Consider the following 12,575-nt stretch of genomic DNA (forward strand, 5'->3'; position numbering starts at 1 on the left):
CCACGCTGCCCTCCAATTCTAAATTTGTGATCCCTTGATGCCTCAAAACATGTCCTACCAACTGGTCCCTTCTTTTTGTCAAGTTGTGCCACAAACTCCTCTTCTCCCCAATTCTATTCAATACCTCCTCATTAGTTATGTGATCTACCCATCTAATCTTCAGCATTCTTCTGTAGCACAACATTTCTTGTCCAAACTATTTATCATCCATGTTTCACTTCCATACATGGCTACACTCCATACAAATACTTACAGAAATGACTTCCTGACACTTAAATCTATACTCGATGTTAACAAATTTCTTTTCTTCAGAAACGATTTCCTTGCCATTGCCAGTCTACATTTTATATCCTCTCTACTTCGACCATCATCAGTTACTTTGCTCCCCAAATAGCAACACTCATTTACTACTTTAAGTGTCTCATTTCCTAATCTAATTCTCTCAGCATTACCCGATTTAATTTGACTACATTCCATTATCCTCGTTTTGCTTTTTTTGATGTTCGTCTTATATCCTCCTTTCAAGACACTGTCCATTCTGTTCAACTGTTCTTCCAAGTCCTTTGCTGTCTCTGACAGAATTACAATGTCATCGGCGAACTTCAAAGTTTTTATTTCTTCTCCATGAATTTTAATACCTACTCTGAATTTTTCTTTTGTTTCCTTTACTGCTTGCTCAATATACAGATTGAATAACATTGGGGAGAGGCTACAACCCCGTCTCACTCCCTTCCCAACCACTTCTTCCCTTCCATGTCCCTCGACTTTTACAACTGCCATCTGGTTTCTGTACAAATTGTAAATAGCATTTCGCTCCCTGTATTTTACCCCTGCCACCTTCAGAATTTGAAAGAGTATTCCAGTTAACATTGTCAAAAGCTTTCTCTAAGTCTACAAATTCTAGAAACGTAGGTTTGCCTTTTCTTAATCTTTCTTCTAAGATAAGTTGTAAGGTTAGTATTGCCTCACGTGTTCCAACATTTCTACGGAATCCAAACTGATCTTCCCCAAGGTCCGCTTCTACCAGTTTTTCCATTCGTCTATAAAGAATTCACGTTAGTGTTTTGCAGCTGTGACTTATTTGGAATGTTCTAATGGAATGTTGCCTACTCTGAGAGCCTTGTTTCGACTCAGGTATTTCAGTGCTCTGTCAAACTCTTCACGCAGTATCGTATCTCCCATTTCATCTTCATCTACATCCTCTTCCATTTCCATAATATTGTCCTCAAGTACATCGCCCTTGTATAGACCCTCTATATACTCCTTCCACCTTTCTGCTTTCCCTTCTTTGCTTAGAACTGGGTTTCCATCTGAGCTCTTGATGTTCATACAAGTGGTTCTCTTATCTCCAAAGGTCTCTTTAATTTTCCTGTAGGCAGTATCTATCTTACCCCTAGTGAGATAAGCCTCTGCATCCTTACATTTGTCCTCTAGCCATCCCTGCTTAGCCATTTTGCACCTCCTGTTGATCTCATTTTTGAGACGTTTGTATTCCTTTTTGCCTGCTTCATTTACTGCATTTTTATATTTTCTCCTTTCATCAATTAAATTCAATATTTATTCTGTTACCCAAGGATTTCTATTAGCCCTCGTCTTTTCACCTACTTGATCGTCTACTGCCTTCACTATTTCATCCCTCAGAGCTACCCATTCTTCTTCTACTGTATTTCTTTCCCCCATTCCTGTCAATTGTTCCCTTATGCTCTCCCTGAAACACTGTACAACCTCTGGTTTAGTCAGTTTATCCAGGTCCCATCTCCTTAAATTAGCACCTTTTTGTAGTTTCTTCAGTTTTAATCTACAGGTCACAACCAATAGATTGTGGTCAGAGTCCACATCTGCCCCTGGAAATGTCTTAAAATTTAAAACCTGGTTCCTAAATCTCTGTCTTACCATTATCTATCTGATACCTTTAAGTATCTCCAGGATTCCTCCATGTATACAGCCTTCTTTTATGATTCTTGAACCAAGTGTTAGCTATGATTAAGTTATGCTCTGTGCAAAATTCTACTAGACGGCTTCCTCTTTCATTTCTCCCCCCCCCCCTCCCCCACCCCCCAATCCATATTCACCTACTATGTTTCCTTCTCTCCCTTTTCCTACTCTCGAATTCCAGTCACCCATGACTATTAAATTTTCGTCTCCCTTCACTACCTGAATAATTTCTTTTATCTCATCATACATTTCATCAATTTCTTCATCTGCAGAGCTAGTTAGCATATAAACTTGTAATACTATAGTAGGCATGGGCTTTGTGTCTATCTTGGCCACAATGCGTTCACTATGCTGTTTGTAGTAGCTTACCTGCACACCTATTTTTTTATTCATTACTAAACCTACTCCTGCATTACCCCTATTTGATTTCGTATTTATAACATTCACTTGATCAAAAGTCTTGTTCCTCCTGCCACCGAACTTCACTAATTCTCACTATATCTAACTTTAACCTAACCATTTCCCTTTTTAAATTTTCTGACCTACCTGCCCGATTAAGGGATCTGACATTCCATGCAACGATCCGTAGAACGCCAGTTTTCTTTCTGCTGATAACGACGTCCTCTTGAGTAGTCCCCACCCTGAGATCCGAATGAGGGACTATTTTACCTCCGGAATATTTTACCCAAGAGTACGCCATCCTCATTTAATCATACAGTAAAGCTGTATGCCCTCGGGAAAAATTACGGCTGTAGTTTCCCCTTGCTTTCAGCCATTCGCAGTACCAGTACAGCAAGGCAGTTTTGGTTAATGTTACAAGGCCAGATCAGTCAATCATCCAGACTGTTGCCCCTGCAACTACTGAAAAGGTTGCTGCCCCTCTTCAGGAACCACACGTTTGTCTGGCCTCTCAACAGATACCCCTCCATTGTGGTTGCACCTACGGTACAGCCATCTGTATTGCTGAGGCACGCAAGCCTTCCCACCAAACGGCAAGGTCCATGGTTCATGGGAGGGGGGGGGGGGGGGGGTGTCTGGTATCTTCGCTCAATATTGAACTGAATTTCTTTTCATTATCCATCATACTTCCTGTACTGCATAAAGTTCGGTAAAATATTTCACAAAATCTTAGGTTCGAAGAGAGAAAACACATTTTGTAAACTTCACCTACCTGTTGCTGATTTTAGGTCACATATTGCAGTGAATGAAATGTAAGCTATTGAAATTTTGTTTAAAATTGAGAGTAGAATGATACCTCATTTTGTTCACGAGTTATTGGATTTTATATCTGATGGACAGTCTGGCGCGACTTTCCGTGTTCAGTCCATCTGAACTTCTCCCCCTGCTGTGAAATACTAACCATTATGTTGAAGAAAACAGATTGCTACATAAATAATTGAAGTCCTTCAGCTGCAAAATTTTAGAACAAAGTCTGCTAATTACTTTCTTACCGTCACTTACCCTGTTTATTGCCTTGTTTTATTAATTGTGTTTTGCCATTCTAAATTCCATTCTCCATTTTAAATAAGTGCTAAGGCTTTCTGTATTGTACTTCAGCAAATGCTAATTTTATTCTGTTCAACATATTTGCTTTTATGCCTGATACTTCCATTTATGTGAGCTCTTTCATTTCTTCATATGGAACACTTCACATTGCTGCCTAACGCTGCCCTCCTTTATCAGTCCAAAGACTAATTGTCAGCAATGTTTAGTTACTTCTCTTCTTCCTGAAGTTTGATTCAAATTTTACATATCTGTTAGCATTGAGGTCCAGTTGATGTTATCTGAGTAGTTTCTCCTTATTTGTGAAGATGATAAAAATTTTGTTTATATTTTCAATACTTATTCTCTAACTCAATGTTGCCTCATTTCTTATCTTGTGTTTATAAACAAAAATTTATGGGACAAAATTTCATTTTCCAGTCAGTCATGCATTACAACAGTAAATAGTTTGAGCACTAGTTTAAATGTTTAGAATCCTATAATCTACATGTCTGTGCACTTCCCTTTGAGAATCACTAATGGAATATCCTGTTAAAAATAATTTGGGTGTAAAGGATTGCTTTCACCTAACTCATTTCCAATAAAAATGGATTTAAAGTATATTTGGCACTGAAGCCTTGTTTTGGTGGGTCCTATGAATGGGAAGTATTTATTAATAATTGACTGACAGTCCTGAGACATTTGTCTGTACATATACTTCTGTATCTTCGTGCGTGTGAGTGAAATGTGTTTATTCTGTATCAGTGTAACACAATGTTGTGAATATATAAAATTTTAATCTGACTCAATTTGAAAAAAATCATTTCTCATTTGTTTGATTTTTACTGTCCTCAGAACACTGTTGGATTTTTTGTGCGAAGTTTTTACTCACAGTTTTCGTATATATGAAATTCAACTTTCTTATTTGTAGTTTTGCGAACCAAATGAAACTTGTTCATAGAACTTTGACACATTATAGGTGTATGATATCTATTTTTTTGCAATGAAATTTTGCAGCAATTTTTCCTAATAAGCTTTTAGATGAAACTTAATATTTTTGTTTACAGGAACCCATAGCAAAATTAAGAGACAAACTTGAAGAATTAAATACACAAAAAACTGATAAAATGAACAGTTTAAAAATTGTTCAGAAAGAGAGAGAAGAGTTGGAAGGACCGAAAGAGAAGGTTGTATTGTATCTGAGGACAGAAAATGAGATTGCAAAGCACACAAATGAGCTAATGCAAAAATATATGTAAGTAAAATTTGTTACAGTTTAGTACATAATTTGAAGGTGAATAGCAATAATGTGAGCTTTTGAAAAGCAAAAGTAAAGACCTATTATGGTAGCACTTATTGAACTTGAAATTATTTGCCATTTGATGTGCCAGGAAATGGAAAATTCTTAATATATTTTTATATCATAGCATAATGTAGCTCTCAGTTGCATTGTGTTTTTCACCTATTATTCTCAATACATGTCCATAAGGAAGTTCATTTTAAATAAGGTAAAAGATTGCACTTACTATGAACAGCATGCATTTTTGTGCCATTGCAGTGTGATGATGATACTGCTGTTAGTCACTTTACTGATTATTTAATGTCAGTGTGCATCCTAGGTGGGCTGTGATGAGAGAATAAAAGGTAAGTTCTGGACAAAGCTGCAGTATGCCACAAAAATATCAAATTCTAAAGGCCTGTTATACCTGTGTGGTAATCTGAAAATAGATGTCTGTAGTACCAACAAATGGGTGAAATTTATATGGAAATTGTGGATTGTAACTAAAATAATAATTTAGGTTTTTGCCAGAGCAATCTATCTCAATATCTGCAATGCATCCTTGAAGAGATGCAAATTTCACCTAATCATTTACACCAGGCCGTTCTCAGTCAGTCATCTCTTCGAGTATTGAAGGATCATCGAATGCTGCTTCGTATGACCCGGCAACCTCCCCTTCCCTGGTTACACCGTGGCAGGAGGGCCAGGCTCACCATCTCGGAATGAAACACTTTCCCATTACCTCATCTGTACTAGGACGGATGGGGACACATTCACTGCCACAAAGCCATTGTTTTTGTGGAGAATGTGTAGGACAAGTTTGGTGACATGCAGTCTCTTAGTAAGATGCAGTCGGGCTCCCTGTTGATCAAAGCTGCTTCTACCACCCAATCCGCAGCTCTTCGTGCTTGTGATTGTCTCGGGAATGTCAGTGTGTGCATTACGCCTCACCAATCTCTGAATATGGTCCAGGGAGTTATTTTTCATAGGGACATTATCCTCCAAATAGATGAACTCTGGGCTAATCTGGAGCAATGTGGTGTTCATTTTGTTTGACATGTGCAGAAGGGCCGCAAAGACAACTGCACAAATACTGGTGCCTTCATTCTGGCTTTCGAGGGGAAGGTCGAGGTTATCTGCTACAAGTGTGTTGTGAAGCCGTACATCCCTCCACCTACTCAGTGCTTTCGGTGCTTGCATTTTGGACATAGCTCTTCCCACTGTACAGTGGACCCTCTGTGTGGAGACTGTGGCTGGCCACTCCATGAGGGAAGCCCCTGTATTCTGCCACCAGTGTGGGGGGACAGGAATTCTTTCAGCTGGAAGAAAAGTGGGAAAAGTCCAGGAATTTTGTAGTATTCTGGGAATTTTTCATTGATTTACTTTGCACTTAAATTTTTGTAATTTTGACTGGTAAGAAATGATACTCTAACAAAGAGTTTTACTGTATCCTGCTACTGCAGAATAATACCGCAGCAATAAAACATAAACGAGAGGAAAAATAAAAATTAAAAAAAAAAAAAGTTGCACAGAAAATGCAGCATTTACAGCTACGAAACACAGTGCACACACAAGCGTCTGCCAACAGCAAAATGTCGGAGGTGTTTGGATGAAGAGATGCAATACTTCATAACAACAAAGTGCTTGCGATGAGAAAGATGTCACAACTGTTTATATTAGGTTCATTGGAGTAATCGCCAGTGGGCTCATGTGCAGCTGAGCCGCATATGAGCAGTACCTTCTTCCTTCTGGCTACTAGAAGTGTGGCGGTTATCTGTGTCAGCAGTACCAATACGCAGTCAGATGCTGCCAGATTCGTGCATGCGCAGAGCAGTCTGAGTTGTAGTGGGGATGGAGGTAGTCTTCATGTGACGTGTTTGTTTAATGATTTTACTGTTCCTCTTAATTCACCACTCTCGTGTCAAATGATTAAACAGATCTCTATGGTCAGGAGCTAGCAACTGAATTAAAATATATAAACATAATTACGGATACTTTATTATTTTATTTTCTGATTTTATTTTCATGGTTTTGGCAGTGGAGCATTAATAGCTGTGCAGAACAATGAAGTTATTTTTGTCAGTTTGCTAAAGAAAATTGACTTTTATTAATCTTTTCTGCTGAGGCAGCTTTTATTTGAAACAAAGTGTTTCATTTCACACTATTGGCTAGTTTCAGCTCTCACCGAATTTCAAATGCACATTTTCACCTTCTGGCATGTATGGCAGTATATCATAATGAAGAGCCAAACATGAGATAATACAGCACTGGTACTCCAAGAAAATTTGCATTCCAATGACCACAAGGAGAAGCTTAATATCAAGTTGGGTCTAATTCATTGTGAATACGTGCGAACATATGGGCTTCCTACATCGTCATAGCTGTGCACCCACATTAACGCCTGTTTTCTGGCACTCTCTGGCAACTGCTGAAACGAATCTATCCCAATAGGTCGTGGGCAAATATTGCAAATGGCAGTGGGCAAATATTGCAAATGGCAGTTTGAAAAGTATTAATTTGAAAGTAAATTTCCTTTCATGCAAGATGAATTATTTGCATGTGAGAATGTGCAATGAATGTATTAAATCTTGAGAACACTTGACTCTCATTTAAAACTTAACACTTTGAAGATCATTATTTAAAATTTTACTGGCACATTTTTGTGATGTATTAGAAAGTGTAACGAGCTTAGCTTTTGTTGTAGCTACACTATGTATATTAATTCAAACCACATGACTTTTCCTGTTTGTGTTCACACTACTTCACAGTAAAATTGCTGTTTCATAACTACACCAAATGTCCTACGCTCTGAATAACTGCCATCATTGGCTGGCAAGATCACTTGACACGGTCTATGATTAGCTTTCAAAAGTGCATCTCAATCTAGATTCCAATGCTTTGGAAACTAATATGCTGTGTCTGAGTGAATTCAAGTTTATACTTTTGTAATATGAAAATATGCAGCATACAAGTTGCCCAACATCAAAGATACTTCCGACATGGGTGACCTATTTTTTGTTTGCGGCGTTTAGTTTTCGAAAGCGTTGGTAAGTATTACACCGGTGAACAAAACATTACCCATTCAAAAGACGGATATGGTTCACAGATCTGAGGGAAAGTGTACTGACACTTAACATGGAACAAATTATTTTCACCCAAAAGTGTATTTTTTACTGAGGAAAATCCGGGAATTTTTTCCTTGTCCCTGCAAGGACATTAAAAAATGTACCAAAACTTTGCCCTGTTTTATCTATCCTAGAGAGACTGACCTGTGCTGGGCCAATGGCCTGCATCACCATTTAAGAGTACTGATGGACGATAAATAAAACAAGACTCAGGACCTCATCACCTTTCTGCAAACTTCTGGACAGGAAAAAAAAAGAAAGCAGGACCATGGCTGGTAATGTAATTGAAATTGCCTACATACCTACTGATCGTCCAGGCAAGGCAATACAGCACACAGTTCCAACTGTTGTGCTATGCGCCTACATCCCACCCCGTGAAGATTTCCAATCACATTATTGAATACAAAATTGTTAAGGCTTTTGTGGTCACTTCCTCAGGTACTGTGGCCGATATTTGACGATTTACTGATGTTCAGCAAGCACAGGTGGCTAGATTTGTCAAAGCTTCACCCTCATTTGCTGGTCGCAGATGGAAGTCGAACTTGTGGCTGCAGGTTATATGTACATGGTGTGCCAGTATCAGTCAGCTTTTCCATGGTCATTAACGCTGTGGTTCTCCACTTGCTATCGACAAGTCACTCGCTGCAGTGTGGGACTGCAGGATCTGTTCACCTTAGGCTTTCCTCTTTTTGATGTTGTCATATGGGTGAATTTCTGTAGCTTCTCCGAACAAGCTGTTGTGGTAGCTCTTGTACACAGCAAGAACTTCTGTGTTGGCAAATTTTATTATGTGGTCAGTCTCACACAGTGTGTGCTTCACCAAAGCTGATTTCTCCATATGTCCCAACCTGAAGTGTTTCTTTTGTTTGATGATGAGCCTGGTGTTGATGAGCTGGCCGCGGTGGTATAGCGGTTCTAGGTGCCCAGTCTGGAACCGCGCGACTGCTACGGTCGCAGGTTCGAATCCTGCCTCGGGCATGGATGTGTGTGATGTCCTTAGGTTAGTTAGGTTTAAGTAGTTCTAAGTTCTAGGGGACTAATGACCACAGATGTTAAGTCCCATAGTGCTCAGAGCCATTTGAACCATTTTGGTGTTAATGATCCAGTAATTCCAACATACTTTTCCACCTGCACAGGGTATGTTGTACATTCCTGACATTGCAGGTGGGTCCCTTGTGCTCTGCTGATCTGAGACACTATTTGATCTTATGTGTCATTTTATTCATGTTTGCACAATATATGGCTGATTCTGCCCAACACCTGGGAATTTATGGCAGAAAGGCTGTAACTGACATTTCATCTTCTGATGTGTCACTTCGCTGAGTGTTTGATTCCTTGACACTTCTTATATAACTGGAGTACTCATTGCTCCTCAGAAGACTTTCCAGCTGTTGCATTTCATGTCTGTGGTGTTGAGCCTCACCCATTTGTTGTGTGTGCATTAAAAGTGTATTAATCATCCCACTTTTCTGACTCATGGTGATTTGACAATTCGTGGTGAAGTTGTGACAATGTCAACCACTCGTGCTAACAAAACATTGGCTAAAGAACCAGAGACAGATGCCACCGGGCAGTTTGTCAACATTATCGAATGTCTACTCTTACACTATTAAGCTGTCAGTTAATCTGTGTGGCTTTATAAGGGGTGTGGTGTCAAAGATGCAGTTTTTACAATTTGTAAGAGAAAAGTTGAGAAAGAGAACCCACTGTATCTTCATTTGGAGAAAGCCATTTTTGTCCCACACTAACTGATAGGGTACGCCATTTGAGATTGTGATTTTGCTGTTACATAGTGACTGGGTTAGATTGTTACTCTGACACACAAACAGTTGAATGCAATCCCCAGTGAGATTGTTAGCAACCTTCCCAATGATAAGAATGTAAATTGGGGTTCTACTTCATCACCTATGGGATTTATAATGGGCGCCATCACGGAGGATTTCCATAAAGAACCATGGATTCGGCTGTATGCTACCGGTGTAGGTTCTGCTGTTGCACTCAGAGGAAATTTGCAACGTTTAACTGAAATGTGACCTGTGTATAAATACTTGGAAATAATGCAAATCTCTGAATCCATACATTAAGTAGCATTATACAAATAGAGTGCCTGAGATTCTGTATACAATGGTGGTGATAAAAGTGGTGCACAGTCAGTCACTGCATCATGGGTGCAGTGGTGTAAAGTCTCAGTAGTTCTAGCAGAAAAATTGCATTCAAAGTTATGAAGACCAAGTCTGTTGGTCACTGGTATGATCTGGCAGAATTTTGGCCAGTGCCAAAAACCACTGAGAGAAGTCTTCATATCATGCAAATGAGGATGCTGTGTTAGAAAACAGGAGTGACTTTTGCAGACTGCAAAAGAAACTGCACAATTCACACAGGTTAGCACATAACCAGTCACTGAGACAATATTTGGGGGCTACCTTCAAGGATATGGACAGTTACAAAGAGCAGCAGAGGGAATAATGGTAAAGTTTGCATACCAGCATGATGCAGGTGTACAAAGGCAATGAGCAAGGTTAAAGAAATGGTTGGAAGATACTCAGTGACGGGTTGCATGCTGCAGACCTTTGTCTAAGAGACACATTGGATCAAATCAGTTGTTGAACATTGATTCCCAAATAAAAACTGTTAGCAAATTGGAAGAGGCAGTATCCTGAGCAACAGAGTTGAAAAATCAGTGGAAATGTAATGGCAGGAGGTACTACAAAATACAAACTATGGAATTCTCTCTCTCTCTCTCTCTCTCTCTCTCTCTCTCTCTCTCTCTCTCTCCGCCATGGTGTAGGAAAACTGTTGGCAGTCAAAACAGCTTCCAGTCATTTTGGAAGATATAAATAAAGGTCCTATACAGGATCATATTACACCATTCTTCCTGAAAAATAGGCTGGTGGTGGTGGTGGTGGTGGTGGTGGTGGTGGTGAAGGAGGAGAAGAATAGCAGTCACACACCCTCTCTGTAGATCATCACAAAGGCTCAGTAATAATGAGACTTGGTGACCAGTGGCCAGGGGAGATGCAGCAGTTCTCAGTTTCTCATGCTCACAAAACCAGAGCTGTGTGAACAGGGGGCCCTATCATATTGGAACACAGCATCACCATTGGGGGAATAAAAGTTGTACTGCGGGAGGACCTGATCTGTCAGAATCGTCACATAATCATTGGCACTAATGTGAACTTGAGGGGGTAAAGATGGGGCCTGTGGAATACGATGCTGTGGCTGCCCAAATCATCACTGAGCCTCTGCCATATTTCACTCAGCCAGAAGTTTGAAACAGTGTGAAACAAGACACAGTTAACATTCTTCCGTTGCTCCATAGTCCAGGTTTCATGATTTCCTCACCATGTTTCCCTATTACGTGCATTTATGCTACTGAATGGTTTTGAAATTCCCTCTCGCACTGCAATTCCCTGTTTATGGAGCTTCCTTGTTTTAGTGCTGACTGGGTTCATGAGTGTAGCATTCAGTTCTGCATTGAATTTTGCAACTGTTGTCTTATTTTTCATCACAATGCACTTCAATGACTGTCTGATTACTCCACACACACTTTCGTCCATATTGTCACTTTGCAGCTGATGTTTTTCCAGTTTCTCTGTATGTAGTATAAATCGTCATTACAGTGCCTCTTGAAACACCATACATTTAAGACTACCTTGGTTATGGAAGCATACACCATATGAGCTTCAGCAACTTGCCCACATTTGAATGGAGCCGCAACTACAGTGTGTCCTTAATTGAAGTTCCAGTTTGAAAATGCCGTAGACAGAGAACCACTGATCAGAGTGATGTCAAATTTGAACACTGTGTTATTGACACAGGGTGAAAAGACATGAAACAAAAAAAATTATGAAAATTTGACGAATAGATGCACTGCGTCAGAATATGTGCACTAACAGATATGTAGCACATGGCTGTGCCTCAGTTTGCGTCACACACACTCAACATAACTACAGTAAACTCCCATTTACCCGAATTGCGTTTATTCAAAATCCGCTTTATCCGAACAGATCTTTCTGATTTTCATGGCTATCATTGGCGCTGTCGGACACATTGCGCAGCTACGCTTTTGGCTAGCTAGACTGACACTAGACAAGTTTAAATTTGTCTGCGCTTGGAGCCATGCATTCACTGGTGTTTTTCGGAAGTCTACTGCTAATCAGTACACTGGCGTGTGTCAAAAGTCCGAATGTCATCAATTAATGCATGTGTTGGTTGAAGTTTTAGCTATTTCTTGCTCGTATTGCGTGGTTTCATGCCATTGCGATCTATTGGAACGCCTAGGAAGTACAGTACATACAGCGCGACGTAGCCCTGTCGAAGCAGACAATGAGAGTGTGGCGCCAAACACTTTCCACCTGTTGTTGATACATCAGACGAAGCCGAGCATTTAACAATTTAACAGTGAATGTACAACACACTGTTGTGTTGCTGCGTTGGCCCGGGTAGGACAGGGGAGAGGGATAGATGTATCAAATGTTTTCATTCGATGGCTGCCACAGCCTGGTTTCAAAAGTCAAAAGCTTTGTGTAGTGCATCCTGAGTATTGTCAAGTCGTGAGTCTGTGTGTTTTCGATTTAACATTTTGTGCTCATGCTACGTGCTTGAAAATGTCCAGTGATAAGTGGCCAAAATCCAAAAAAGAATCAGTAGAGTGTCTGTAAAAAAAAAAAAAAAAAAAAATATGCTGAATGTGACTATGGGCGCATAACAAAAAATAATTTCATCTCGTTGAAACAGAAGCTTCGTGCTTTGCA

At 39.8% G+C, this 12,575-nt stretch overlaps 1 protein-coding gene across 1 annotated transcript in view; it reads left to right on the forward strand.

Moving 5' to 3' along the window:
- The window catches only part of LOC126248027 (structural maintenance of chromosomes protein 4-like), a 245,003-nt gene that overhangs the window by 78,989 nt on the left and 153,439 nt on the right, over positions 1-12,575 (forward strand). Inside the window, exon 5 of the mRNA XM_049948624.1 lies at positions 4,485-4,672. Within this exon, the coding sequence (XP_049804581.1) occupies positions 4,485-4,672 (188 nt within the window). The remainder of the gene's footprint in view (positions 1-4,484; positions 4,673-12,575) is intronic.

This window comes from Schistocerca nitens, chromosome 3 (assembly GCF_023898315.1).
Source record: "Schistocerca nitens isolate TAMUIC-IGC-003100 chromosome 3, iqSchNite1.1, whole genome shotgun sequence".
Classification (NCBI taxonomy): Eukaryota; Metazoa; Arthropoda; class Insecta; order Orthoptera; family Acrididae; genus Schistocerca; species Schistocerca nitens.